This window comes from Geotrypetes seraphini, chromosome 2 (assembly GCF_902459505.1).
Source record: "Geotrypetes seraphini chromosome 2, aGeoSer1.1, whole genome shotgun sequence".
Taxonomy (NCBI): Eukaryota; Metazoa; Chordata; class Amphibia; order Gymnophiona; family Dermophiidae; genus Geotrypetes; species Geotrypetes seraphini.
The window spans coordinates 428,902,052-428,916,810 of NC_047085.1; the positions used below are offsets into that span (position 1 = coordinate 428,902,052).

A 14,759-nucleotide genomic window follows, 5' to 3' on the forward strand; every position below is an offset into this window, starting at 1 on the left:
AGCTTTGGAATCTTGCCCAGAAATAGATAAGAAGAAGAAAAAAAAAAACAACAAAATTTTTAGATTGAATCAGGTTGGGCAGACTAGATGGACCATTCGGGTCTTTATCTGCCATCATCTACTATGTTATTATATGTATTTTCCCAAGGGAGCTCAGAATGGTTTACATGAATTTATTCAGGTACTCGAGCAGTTTTCCCTGTCTGTCCCGGCGGGCTCACAATCTATCTAATGTACCTGGGGCAATGGGGGGATTAAGTGACTTGCCCAGGGTCACAAGGAGCAGCGTGGGTTTGAACCACAACCCCAGGGTGCTGAGGCTTTAGCTTTAACCACTGCGCCATACACTCCCCAATCTGGCTTCATTGCTTTGTCTACCTTTAGTCTAGCTAGCTCCTCATGTACCCAGTCTTCTGAAATTTGATCAAAGCAATCTAGATGCAAGCATTTACACCACCTGTATGGATGGTATAAATGTCTGCACCTGCAAAGTAGATGTATGTAAGGTGACTATGCTAGTGCAGGCAGTCCCCAGGTTAAGAACGAGTTACGTTTTTAAAGCTGTTCATAAGTCGGATTTGTATATAACTCAGAACTTGTAGATTTTAAGATTCTTGCTGCTTACCTCTGCTCCCAGCTAACAAAAAGTCCAACTGTTCCTTCCGGTGTTCCTTGTAAGGTACAGTGTGCACAACCATGCACTGTTTTTAATGTGGCCATGAATCATTCCTGAATCTGCTACAGGGGAAGTGTAGGAGTCTATGTCATTGGAAATACTGTTCAATGAAATCAAATGAAGTCGCAACCGCCCGAGTCATACTTAAGTCGGGCGTCTGTAACTCGGGGACTTGCCTGTGTTCTATTAAAAACAAATAGGTGTCTGCTTTTCTTTATAGAACAGGCTTTAAATAAGCACTTTCCTAGCACCTAAATCTAGGCACCCCCTAATAGAATTACCCTCCTACCATACAAGTATGCATACATTTAGGTATAACTTACTTTATCCCAGGACAAGCAGGCAGCATATTCTCACAGATGGGTGATGTCTGTGGATGACATCACCCATGTGTGAGAATATCTGCCTGCTGGCCATGGATAACACCTGTTATGGTAAGTAACTGTGCTTTATAAGAGCTTATTTAGGGTAACTGATTTGATATACTAGCTTTCTTAGGTACAACCAAAGCGGTTTATATTTATTACCTGCATAAATCTGTTTTCCATAAAAGATGGTTTATAAACTTACCTTCCACATATTTACGTTTATATGTTATAAAGTATGCATGTACCTTGCATATCCACCCTAGCTTCACCCTAGTTCTGCCATGGAGGACATCTGTGGACAGAGCAGTGTACATAACAGTATGTGTACTGCTATTGGCAAATAGTAGAAGTAGTAGTTCTTACACATGTATATTCACCCACACAAATTTATAATAGCTATTTTCTGTATGTAAAAAAAAAATGGTTAATCACAAATACAATATCTCCTCCAGTTCTAAACGCTGAGTATGATTGCCTATTTAACTTCTACTCCCCCCCCAAAAAAATAAATGGTTAAGACATAGAAAATGGTTTATGAAATTACCCCTAGGAAGGACAGTTTTTCCAAAAGTCATTTAAATGGGGACATGAACTGTCCGAAAACTCCTCCTCAACCCCTCCCTCTCCCATCTGATGAGGAAAAAAATTGCACTGACGATTCTTTGCTTTTGAGTAGCTGTGAGGACCTGTTGTATTGCTTTGGCTCTAGTTGCTCTTTAGCTCCTTCCCTGCCCCTTCAGAAGCTACTACCCTATTGTTAAACTGAAGCTGGCTCCAGGCTCCCCTGTGATATTGTGTCTACTTATGCACATATCCAGTCACTTTTGCATAAATTTTGGACCATTTCATCAGATCAAATTTTATCTTGTGCTACAAGTTTGGGCTCGTGTGAAGAAAAAGCTCAGATATCCTGTAGAAAACAGTAAAGTTTCATTAAGAAGCAATCTGTTAATGAGCAACATTACTTAACACATGGAAGACATGTGGCCCCTAAAATAGGGAGTGTAATGCTCCTTATATAGTAACATGTAAAGCCAGTGTTTAATGCTCTCATAGTCTTTAGACAAGTTGCAGTTTAAATAACCAGATCATGGTAAGTACAGTTTTTAAACCATTTTAATAGTTGCATAGTTCCTGTATCCCATAGTTTGCTTTACCTGTGGTTGTTGACCCTTTAGTTTCTGACTTCCATGTGTTAAAGGGTCTGCCTTATATCTTGGATTTGTGCTTTTGCTGTTCTGACTGGATTGATAAAGGACTACCGGTACTCTTATCAGGCTATATTAAAGACAATAATAATGTCTAAAGAGACTGATTCGCATGAACTTCTATATTTTTCTCCTTTGTTTTCTTTGTAAGGGGAAGTCAGTTTCAGAGCAGTCACAGTGGAATAGCGTACATTGGTGGAATTTGTTCACTGTTGAAAGGCGGAGCTGTAAATGAGGTAAGTAGACATATCTGTACACAATAGTTTTTGTAATAGAAGCACAGTTACTATCCCAGCAATTGGTAGTGAGAAAAATCAGCAAATGTTATGCATAGACATAGTTTGCCTGTTTTGCTATAGAAGGGTGAAGGGGCAAGTGGCATGAGGAGGCTGAACTTTCTCTCTTCCCCTCATTTTCTTATTAATTAGCTTTTTCATTCTCTAGACGTTCCCTTGAAGACACTCTCATATTAATATACACAAGTGGAGGGGCATAATCAAAAGATATAGCTAAGTCTGATTTGGTCGTATGGTGCTAGGCGCCCAAAGTTGGCAGCAGGAAAATGTCCATTCTCGAGAAATATATAAAAAAAATATATTAAAAAAAAATTTTTTTTTCCGAAAATTACATCTAAAATATTTTTTTTAGAGAATGGTCTATCTGGATGTCCAGGCTATTGTTCATCCAGACTGCCAAGTCGTCTATTTTTATACCACATTCTCAACCAAAATTTTGTCTATGTCCCAAATGCCCAGAGCAAGACCTTTTGGATGGGGAGGGGCCACCATTGTGATGGACTGGCCACCCAGACATGGCAACAGAGCAGTGGGGTACCTTACAGGGTGCTTCTATGAACTTCACAAAAAAGGTGCCACATAAACATCTCACCAGATCTCTCTTATAGGTGAGCCCCCCCAATACCCCCAAAACCCACAATACCCACCTGTCTACAACCCCAGTAGCCCTTATGGCTGCAGGTGCCACCTATATGGCAGTACAGTAGGGTTTGGGGGGTTTTGGTGGATGCACATGTTCCACCCACATGTAGTGGTTAGAGTGGCTTATGGGCCTGGATTCTCCTCTCTATGGTTCACTAGCCCCCTCCCCCCCAGGTTATTTAAGAGACCTGAGTGCAACTGTACTAGGCTTTCCTATACTACAGTGGTCTCAAACTCAAACCCTTTGCAGGGCCACATTTTGGATTTGTAGGTACTTGGAGGGCCTCAGAAAAAATAGTTAATGTCTTATTAAAGAAATGACAGTTTTGAGGAGGTAAAACTTTTTTTAGTTTATAAATCTTTCCTTTTGGCTAAGTCTTAATAAATAATATTGTCATTTATAGCTAAAGAGACATATGATCAAGAAACTGTTTTATTTTACTTTTGTGATTATGATAAACATACCGAGGGCCTCAAAATAGTACCTGGTGGGCCACATGTGGTCCCCGGGCCACAAGTTTGAGACCACTATACTAGGTGCTGATGTTCTGGAGACAGGTATATACGATTTATTCCAATCTTGAGGGGGTCAGTGAACACTGGGGGAGTGTGTGTGGGTCCTTACTTTGTCTTTGCAGTGGTTATCTGGTCACTTTGGATACCTTTTTGGCATTTATACCTGTTTTCACATCGTCTCACTCACAACATATAAGTTACGTCCAGTAAGTCAAGTAAAACATTTGATTATCCCTGCAGGACGACTAAGTCTAGGTTGACCTACATCCTACCCACATCCCGTCCCAACCACTTTTCCAAATACACCCCTTTCAGCTCTGGGCGCACTAAAAAGTCCCTGGATACGTCCAAAAATAGGTTTGATTATCGGCACTTGGACAACCTGTCTTTTAGGTTGTTTAAGTGCCGACTTGGAGACGGTTTTCTAGACATGTTTAAGTTTTGATTATGATCCCCACAGTGTATCTCACTTTCTACACCTTTCTTCCAGGCTTTCCACCAACATTTCAACCTTTTTTACAGTTCAATAGGAGTTGCACCAGGATCATGCACTAACATATTTTTCAGACTGTTGTATTTCTTAATCTATTTACCATATTTTTCGCTCCATAAGACGCACTTTTTCCACCCCCAAAAAGGGGGTGAAAAAGTGGGTGCGTCTTAAGGGGCAAATACCCTTCACCCCCCGATACCTTTTTTTCTAGTGGTGGTCAGTTTTGGATGGCTGCCTTTCTCCCTGCAGAAGCACGACCTTTGCACTTCCTGCCTGGTCCCACTCCGCTCCGTGATTAGCTTGCCATCACTTCTTGCGAATCGCGAGAACTAACGAAAAGCCAATCACAGAGCTGAGCAGGACCAGGCAGGAAACACAAAGGTGCGCTCCTGCCTTATGCGTCGCTCTGCAGGGATAAAGGCAGCTGTCCAGCACTAACCAATGTCAGAAAAAAAAGATGCGGGGGGTTGCGGGCTTCGGGCTTGCCAGCACCAGACGCACCCCCCTGTAGAGGAGGAAAAATCAAGATAAAAAAATTCTGAACCAAATTTTTTTTCCTTGGTTTTTTTCGTCCTCTACAGGGGGGTGCGTCTTATGGCCGAGTGCGTTTTATAGAACGAAAAATATGATATTTTATGTTTCTTTTTAAAATTCTTATATATTTTCATTTTTCTACTTTCCTTATTCATTTTTCTTTTCCTACATTTCCTCTCCTATCTGATTTTATGGAGTCAAGATTCAGAAATTTAGGCAGCAGTTATCCATAAAACTGACATTAATCCATAGGGATTATGAGTGTCAGAGAGGCTGAGTATGGGATTATGACTAGCTGAGCGGATGAAGAGCTTTTGATTGGCATTGCAGAGTGTGTGCAAGGGGAACTAAATGAACACTGTGGGGAAGTGTGAGTGAATACGGAGCTGGGGTTGATAATTTTTGACTACCGAAAAGATGGTTTTAGTGCTAGGTAGGCTTAAGTAACCCTTCCCCTCTATTTCTATTTTTTATCTTCACATTTTCCCTTCTCTTATTCACTTCTCTCCTCTACTTTCTCAGCCCTTCTATTCAATGTCCTTCTTCTACTCACTTTCCATCTTATATAATACCTCTTTATCGCTCTGTTATAATGTCTCTGTATTTCTCCATGGTGCAACCTCACCTGGAGTATTGCATTCAATTCTGGCCGCCTTATCTCAAGAAAGACATAGCAGAACTAGAAAAGGTTCAAAGAAGAGCAACGAAGATGATAAAGGGAATGGAACTCCTCTCGTATGAGGAATGACTAAAAGGTTAGGGCTCTTTATTGGAAAAGAGGCAGCTGAGGGGAGATATGATTGAAGTCTCTAAAATCCTGAGTGGTGTAGAATGAATACAAGTGGATCAATATTTTACACTAGCAAAAATTACAAAGACTAGAGAACACTCAATGAAGTTACAGGGAAATATTTTTAAAACCAATAGGAGGAAATAAGTTTTCACTCAGAAAATAGTTAAGCGCTGGAATGCATTGCCAAAGGGTGTGCTAAGAGCAGTTAACGTAGCTGGTATTAAGAAAGGTTTGGACAGTTTCCTGGAGGAAAAGTCCATAGTCTGTTATTGAGACAGACATGGAGGAAACCATCGCTTGCCCTGGATTGGTAGCATGGAATGTTGCTACATTTGGGGTTTTTACCAGGTACTAGTGACCTGGATTGGCCACCATGAGAATGGGCTGCCGGGCTAGATGGACCATTGGTCTGACCCAGTGAGGCTATTCTTATGTTCTCTTTCTTACCTTCATAACTGACCTGTACTAGCAGCTCTTAGTCTCCTTCTGTCTCATGGGTTTGTGGTGCTGCCTCCAGTGGGCCAGTCTTCAGTAGAATTTTGTTTGAAGTCCATTTCATTGCCTTGTCCTCCACTGTTAAGCAGCAGGTACATGTTAAGATTTGCATTGCAGCTTTTTCCTTTTTTGAATCACTCTTCAACAGCTCCTATGAGTTGCAATCCCAAGCACTGTTTCCCCCAGTTTATTCTTCAGCAATGACTTCAATTTGGATTTTATCCCTTTTAATTCAGGACCGTATGGTATATATCCCAGGGTACTAAAATAACTCAAACATGAAATTACTGACCTGCTGTTAGTGATTTGTAACTTGTCACTAAAATCGTCTGTAGTACCTGAAGATTGGAGGGCGGCCAATGTTGTGCTGATTTTTAAAAAGGGCAGATCCAGGAAATTACAGTCCGGTTAGCCTGACTTCAGTACCAGGCAAAATGGTGGAAACAATTATAAAAAATAAAATTGTGGAACACGTAGACAAATAGGATTTAATGAGACAGAGTCAGCATGGGTTCAGCTGAGGGAGATCTTGCCTCATCAATTTGCTTGACGTCTTTGAAGGTGTGAATAAACATGTGGATAGAGGTGAGCCAGTTGATGTAGTGTATCTAGATTTTCAGAAAGCTTTTGACAAAGTTCCTCATGAGTGGCTACTGAGAACCGGAGGAAGGGGGAAGGTTGGTTTCGAGGGGAATGGGAAAAGGGATTTATGGCCTTTGGTCGGTTTGCTGTTTTGTTGCAATTTAACCTATCTGCGGCTTTTGATGTCATTAACATTAGTTTAGATTAAAAAGTATTAAATTGGTTCAGAGGTTTTTTGAAGTTACAATCTTACCAAGTACATGCTGAGGGGTAAATTCTCTTCAGCTTGGACCCCTGTCTGTGGAGTACCACAGGGTTCATCTTTGTCTCCCATATTATTTAAAATATTTGAATTTATCCTCCTCAGAATCGATTTTTACTTTCGTAGATGACATAGTCATCTTACTTGAAGTTCATCCCTCATCAACAAATTTAACAGCAGACATTAATTCTTGTATTTCAAAAATTCAGGACTGGGCTTTCTCTGTGTGTATGAAGCTAAATACCACCTATACAAAACTTCTTTGGTTCGATCCTAATCTAGACCGATTACCATCTTCATTGCAGTTAAACTCTGGTGATACTTTAAAGATTGAGTTCTCATCAAAAATCCTGGGGTTTGTTTTGGATTCTACTCTTTCTTTGTCTAATCAAATTAATAATATGAAAAAATGTTCTGGTTCGGGCAATTATACTGGCTCATTTGGATTATGTAAAAACTCTTTATATCAGCTTAAGCAAGTGAAATTTAGGACCCTGGAAAGAGCTATCATACATATTGGTTGGTATAATACCTTCCATGTTGTGTTAACTTGTAGTTTAATTTAATTTATGGTTAAACTATTTTTATTGAAAGTTTCCAATAGCACAAAAAACCCCCCAACATAGCCAGCTATAATGAACAATAGAGAAAACAATAATATCTCCAACACACTTCAATCCAAATCTTAGTCTTATATACTGAGTCATCCCAACTATGGGGCTAGATTCGGTTTACAAAAGTTAGCTACTAAGGCAAAGAAGTCGTCAGTTACAATCCCTTATTTATCAGTTAGAAATTTCTGAAATAAATAAGTTTTTAAGGTTTTCCGAAAGATATACAAAAAAATCTGATGTATATGATACAATTTAGGACCCCTGAGGAAGGAGTGTTTCTTCGAAACACTGACCATGTCGGGTCCGGGTTCATCAATCCTTTTGGATGCAAACTGTTTTATGACAATATTGATATTTATATCTTATGATTGTCCATTAAAGATTTGGCATTTTGTACATCACCACTGCAGTTTTTGCTTTTGTTTTTCGACTCAATTTCTCACTTCAGTTCTTTTGGATTCTTTGTTTGTTGTTGACCTTCTTAATTTTGCATGACTGCTGACATTACAGGTTAAGTGATACATTGAAGGAACCTTTAACATGAAAGATGAAGCTCCAGTGCATGGATGGGGATTGAGAAATTGTGAGGCCATGATATCAGTGCAGGATATGAGGACTGTACAGTGCATGTTAAGGAAAGGTGACTAGTGTGTTTTATTTTTTGAATGTAATAAATGGAGATGGGGAGAGGTGCATTTTAGTGCTTGGATTTTCCATATTTGTAGTGTATTAAAGGGACTATAACACCAATACTGCAGCAATTCTTAGCAATAAATAAATAGCAATGCCTGGTTCCAGGCCAATTAACCCTGTAGCAAGAACAGTGGCGTACCAAGGGGAGGGCAGGCGGGGGGGGGGGGGTAGTCCGCCCCGGGTGCACGCTCCAAGGGGGTGCACAGCCGGCCGGATCCGGAACCTCCTGTGCTGCTGCAAACAGCACCTCAGCACGACTGCCGTACTTAGAGCAGAGTCGGCAGCCGCGCTGAAGTGAACGAAGGTCCTGCGATGACTGTGCCATCTACCACCTCTGTTCCGGAAGAGGTAAGTGACATCAGGGGAGGGGTGGACCGGCAGCCGCAGTCATCACGGGATCTTGCCGCAAATAACTGCGTCTGCCGGCCCAGCCCCCTCCGATGTCACCTTTTCCATCCGGAGCAGAAGCAATCATCGCGGGACCTTTGGGATGGAGAAAGAAAGGAGCATAGTAGGGTGGTGAAAGGAGATCAGGGTGGCATGGAAGGGTGTGGAGGGTGAGAAAGGGAGTCAGGGTGGTATGGAATCATGCTGAAGGGTGACAAAGGGGGGTCAGGGTGGTATGGAATCATGCTGAAGGGTGAGAAAGGGGGTCAGGGTGGTATGGAAGGGTGTGGAGGGTGACAAAGAGGGGTCAGGGTGGTATGGAATCATGGTGAAGGGTGACAAAGGGGGGTCAGGGTGGTATGGAATCATGGTGAAGGGTGAGAAAGGGGGTCAGGGTGGTATGGAATCATGGTGAAGGGTGAGAAAGGGGGTCAGGGTAGTATGGAAGCATGGTTGAGGGAGAGAAAGGGGCAGATGCTGATGGAAGTGGGGGGAAGGGAGAGGAGAGAGTGAAATGCCAGACCATGTGGGTGTGGGAGAGGGAAGGAAAGAAGAGGAGAGGAGAGATGCCAGACCATTGGAGGAGGGAATGGAGGAAGATGGATGCATGGGGTGAAGGGGGGATGCATAAAGTTTCTAGAACGGAATAGAAAGAGAGAAGATGCCATATAGAAGGGGCAGAGAGACGGTAGACAGTGGATGAAAGGAAGAGAGTGACAAAAAGATGAGGAAAGCAGAAACCAAAGAAGACAAGGTAGAAAAAAATTCTATTTATTTATTTATTTTTTGCTTTATGTGAGAAGCATCGCTGCTTCTGTGATGTTGCATTGTATGCAGAGTCCAGCTTCTTGGTGCTTCAGTTTAACTTTTGTCTATGTATTTTTATTCTATCTCCCCATTTACAAAACTGTAGAGCGTTTTTTAGCGTTGGCATCTGAGCTGTTACCACCGTGGCTAAAAACCACACTACAGTTTTGTAAAAGGGGGAGGGGTTAGTTTGTGATTACATACTAGGTAGGCAAAGGTGTTTTCTGTGTTCTGTGTGTTCGAAAAGACATGGTTTTCTGTTAGGATTGACTGTGTAGGATTGATCTGTACTAGTCTGGTTATTTAGCTTTACAATGGGTTTATTGATGTACTGCTCACTGCAGTATGTAAGATGCTGCCTTTTCCTAGATATTCATGTGTGACGTATGGATTATTACTAAAAATCATGTTTTTCATACAGATGGGGGGGTGTCAAAAAATGATGGGCCCCGGGTGTCACATATGCTAGATATGCCACTGAGCAAGAATATCATCTAGACAGACATTATAAAGGGGATGGGGCTTGACAATCAAAGCACTTTACATGGGGCAATGAAATGTTAAGTGACTTGGCCATTTAAACAGCAAAAACAGGTTCTTCAATTATATCTCACTGCCCACTTTATTTTATTTTGTCTTTTTTTTTCTTTTAGTTTGGAAAAGCTAATGAAATGGCAATCACGCTAGCTCAGTCCCTGGGCCACAATCTTGGTATTTTCTCAGACAAGAAAAAGTTGCTGAGTGGTAAGTATCGGCACACAGAAATTATGGGTTGATGCATTGCACAGCAAAGCCTATTAACTAAAATGCATTAAAAAATGGGTTTAGCTCATTTTAGTATGGGGAATTTCCCATGCACTAAGTTTATATTTAAAGTTCTCAAGGTTATTTATTACTTGATATACTGTCTAAGCAGTTTACAATTAACAATCATAATATAAAAGAAAGAGAAAAGAGTCTAACAGGGCAGATATGGGATCGAAAGAAGAGAATGAACAGGAAATACGATAATAAAAAAGAGGGGGAGGGGAGGGGAAGTAGGGAGAGGGAGAGGGAAAGTAGGGAAAAAGTATGTTCATCCATACAAGCTGACTCCCAAGCTGGTCCAAGGGAAAAGAGTAAAATAAGACCTCATCAGGTAAAGGAGGGGCATCAGTTAAAAAAAGCTTTTTAGAGGTTTTTTTTTTTAATTTGCAGGTTATACACTAATGTTGTCATTAAGGGGTCCTTTTATTAAGGCGCGCTAGCCATTTTAGCGTGTGCTAAATAGCGCGCGTTAAAACGCTAACACGTTCATTATAGTCTATGGATGCATTAGCGTTTAGCGTGCGCTAATGTATAGCGCACGCTAAAACAGCTAGCGCACCTTAGTAAAAGGACTCCTAAGAGAGGCAACTGCAAATAAACACAGAAAAACTTACTGCCTCCTGTTTAGAAGGCGCTAAGTGCTCTTGTGTTAGGTCTCTGTTATTGAGGTAGCATGTGCTAATCATAACACGCTGATTAACACTTCCACGCCCATTTCTCACCCATGGATCGTCCTCTCTGAAAAAATATTTTTGAAAAATAAATAATGCATGCTTAGTATATGGAAAATGTTTGTGTTAAGTATTTTTCCGCGCATGAAGCAATGTTAGGGCTTAATGAATTTTATTAAAAGGGCTCCTAATACCTGACAGAAAAATGGTATGGTTTAAGTAATTAAGCAAATCAGAGGTTGTGCAATTATAAACTTTTTCAGTGTACATAAAATACCTGGTTTGAATTTCTGCAACCAATCTTTCTTTGAATGGAATTAATAACTAATCCCCCTTTTACAAAACCATAGCACGGTTTTTAGCGCCCGCCTCGGCAGTAACAGCTCCAACGCTCAGAGGAATTCTATGAGCATCGGAGCTGTTACTGCCGTGACCGGTGTTAAAAACTGCACTAAGAACTCCTTTTACGAAGGTGCGTTACGGCCTTAACGCGCGGAATAGCGTGCGCGCTAGCCGCTACCTCCTCCTCTTGGGCAGGCGGTACTTTTTCGGCTAGCGCACACTAATCCGGTGCGTGCACTAAAAACGCTAGCGCACCTTTGTAAAAGGAGCCCTAAGTGCTTGTAAAAGAGGGGGTGGTGGTAAATATCATATTGTTATTCCAACATGAAGCAGTTTTCTTTCCAATAATAATTTTGACATAGGTATGCAAATGTATGAATCCAGCTCATTGTAGGTGCTGTCATAATAATGAATAATGAATTCATAACAAGTGGGGAAAGTGTGCACAGCATGGCTCAGAGAATTATTTTCAGACCCTCTGCATATGGGTGACGGGATAATCACGCACCAGACGCCAGCGCGCCGACAATCCAGTGCCGAAAGTTCGGCGCAAGACAGAAGCGCGCGGGGAAAAAATAATTTTTAAAGAGCTCCGACTGGGGGTTTGGGATGGCAACCCCCCCACTTTATTGGTTAGTGTTTGCGCTGCCATTGTGGGGGGTGTGGGGGGTGAAACCCCCCACATTATAGAGAAAACGGAACTTTTCCCAAAAAAAATCAGAAAAAGTTCCGTTTTCTCTATAATGGAGGTTTCCAACCCCCCCGAACCCTCCTCCAACAGCAGCGCAAACTTTAACCAATAAAGTGGGGGGGTTGCCACCCCAAACCCCCCGTTGGAGCTCTTTAAAAATTACATTTTTCCCTGCGCGCTTCTGTCTTGCACCGAATTGTCACCGCTGTATTGTCGGAGCGCTGGCGTCTTGTGCGCCACTGACTATGAACCTGCATATGTGTGTGTATGTATTGTCAAGGAGGTTTTATGTTTGTGTGTATCTGTGCACATGTGTTTGTCTGTGTTCTTTCTGTCTGTGATCGTGTGAAGAGGAGAGATGAGAGGGGAAGGCAATTTGAAAGGTGCAACTCCTTAATTAAGAACATAAGAACTGCCATCTCCGGATCAGACCCATGGTCCATCGAGTCCGGCAATCCGCACACGCGGAGGCCCAGTCAGGTATACACCTGATGTAGTTTTAATCACCCATATCCCTCTATGCCTCTCGTAAGGAGATGTGCATCTAATTTGCCTTTGAATCCTAGCACAGTGGATTCCTTAATAACCTCCTTTGGAAGAGCATTCCAGGCATCCACCACTCGCTGCGTGAAGCAGAACTTCCTGACATTTGTCCTGGACTTGTCCCCCCTTAGCTTCAAACCATGTCCTCTTGTCCGTGTCACGTTGGACAATGTAAATAATTTGTTTTTCTGCTCTATTTTATCGATGCCTTTCAGCATTTTGAACGTCTCGATCATGTCCCCTCGCAGCCTCCTCTTCTCAAGGGAGAACAGTCCCAGTTTCTTGAGTCGTTGCTCATATTCCAAGTTCTCCATACCTCTTATTAGCTTTGTTGCTCGTCTCTGCACCCTCTCCAGCAGTTTTATATCCTTCTTTAGGTTGGGAGACCAATGTTGGACACAGTATTCCAAGTGTGGTCTGACCATTGCTCTATAAAGCGGCATTATGACTTTCTTCGATCTACTCGTGATTCCTTTCTTTATCATGCCTAACATTCTGTTTGCTTTCTTTGCCGCTGCCGCGCATTGTGCCGATGGCTTCAGGGTCCTATCTATCAGTACACCCAGGTCCTTTTCTTGTTCGCTCTTACCCAGAGTTGCGCCTGACATTCTATACTCATGTTCCTTATTCTTACAACTAAATGCATTACTTTGGACCCTATGGGAAGAAATGCTGGCAGCCTAACCTCTTGGTTGACATGAAATACTGAGACAACATTTGGAGGAGACCCCAAAGAATGGATTTATCCAGATGTATATAGCAGCTGTTGGAACTATTTCTCCCAAAGAAATATATTAGAGTATTTTTTGGGGAGGGGGGTCAAGTTCTATTTTGCCACCCTAGCACATTCAGAAACCTCACTTCTACAGCACAGAAACTTCCTTCTCCCTTAATGTGACAAGAGCTGCTTTACAGTCCTGTTGCCCCTTATTGCCTTCCCATTGGCTGGATCATAGCTTTAGTTTCTGCTGCTAGTTATAATGGATTAAAAAACACAAAGCCCCAATATAGTATCAAACGGTATTTCAAAAAAACTGTAAAAGAGTGGATAATCAGAGGCTAGACCTGGTACCAAGGAGCTCTTTGACCAATTACTGAACTATTAAAATATCATTGTTTAATTATTAATTAAATATTAAAATTTTTTAAAAAAATTAATTTGGGGGGAAACCCTCAGTGTGAGGTTATGAGCTTGGAAGAGCAGCTTTAAAACAAAACTGCTCTAATGCTCTAAATCACAACCATAGGCAAAATCCCAATAAATTTAAGCCGCACACCATCATCAGGTAACTCCCCACATGTGTGCATACAAAATATAGTGAATAAATTAAACAGTGACAAATTGTGAATCAACAATAATTCAGTAATTCATAAAATGTTAAAGCAATAATTAGCCCAAGGTCCAAGAAAAGCCCCTAATGTCACAGCCAGAATGAAAAAGTCTGTGGCGGATGATTAAAAGTCACAGTAATAAACATGGAGGGGCATAATCAAAAGAAACGTCTAAGTCCCTAGGTGCAGAAAGTAGGCAGCAGGGAAATGGCCATTCTAAAAAAAAAAAAACCCCCACCCAAAATGAGTTGGTTTTTTTTAAAGAATGGCTTACCTCTACGTTCCATTATCTTGAGAATCACAATAGCAGATCTCAAGATAATGGCACAGATTCAAACCACTACTAACCAGAAGACATTTAGTTTTTCGGAGGAACAAAAAACAACTTTTACATCTACGTTCAGCAGTTTAATCGCCCAAACCACCACTGCGTATATCCTTACAACACATTCACGACCAAAACATCGCCCAAGTCCCAAACACCCAAAATAAGACTTTTTAATTGAAGGAGGGGCCAGTCCTTTGCCTAAAAGCAGGATTCTCTAACTTGTGTCTGCCATAAACAACGCTGGTTAAAGAACCCTGGAACTTCCCTCGTTCCCCATCCCCCCTCCCCTGTAACGATCATGGCAGGAGAAATGCCCAGTCCCTCCTACCGCAATCTCACACGACCTCCCCCCATCTCTCCTGCTGCGATCCCTCTGAACCTCCCTGGCAGGGGGGTGCCCATTTCCTCCTGCTGGACACAACCCCATCCCCCCCCAACACCCACACGATTACCGTCAGGAGGGTGCCCAATCCCTCCTGCCTGACAACCCCCCTCCCCTCTTCAGCCCACTCATGCACCCACCCCCTGGACTCCCCCTAACCCCCCAATCCCCCTGGATCCCCCTCTAACCTTAGTAGATGGCCAGACGGATGGGTCCTCCCTCTGTCTGGCAGGTCCACTTACTCTGAATGGACTGAATGGGATGCACTGGGGAGGGGCCTAGGGCTTGATTGGCCCA

The 14,759-nt window shown here is 42.1% G+C and overlaps 1 protein-coding gene across 3 annotated transcripts in view; it reads left to right on the top strand.

Annotated features, from left to right (window-relative positions):
- The window catches only part of ADAM22 (ADAM metallopeptidase domain 22), a 486,564-nt gene that overhangs the window by 277,239 nt on the left and 194,566 nt on the right, over window positions 1-14,759 (top strand). For all 3 annotated transcript variants that reach the window (XM_033931244.1, XM_033931245.1, XM_033931246.1), the window contains exons 12-13: window positions 2,404-2,488; window positions 10,020-10,110. In XM_033931244.1, coding sequence (XP_033787135.1) covers window positions 2,404-2,488; window positions 10,020-10,110 — 176 coding nt within the window. The remainder of the gene's footprint in view (window positions 1-2,403; window positions 2,489-10,019; window positions 10,111-14,759) is intronic.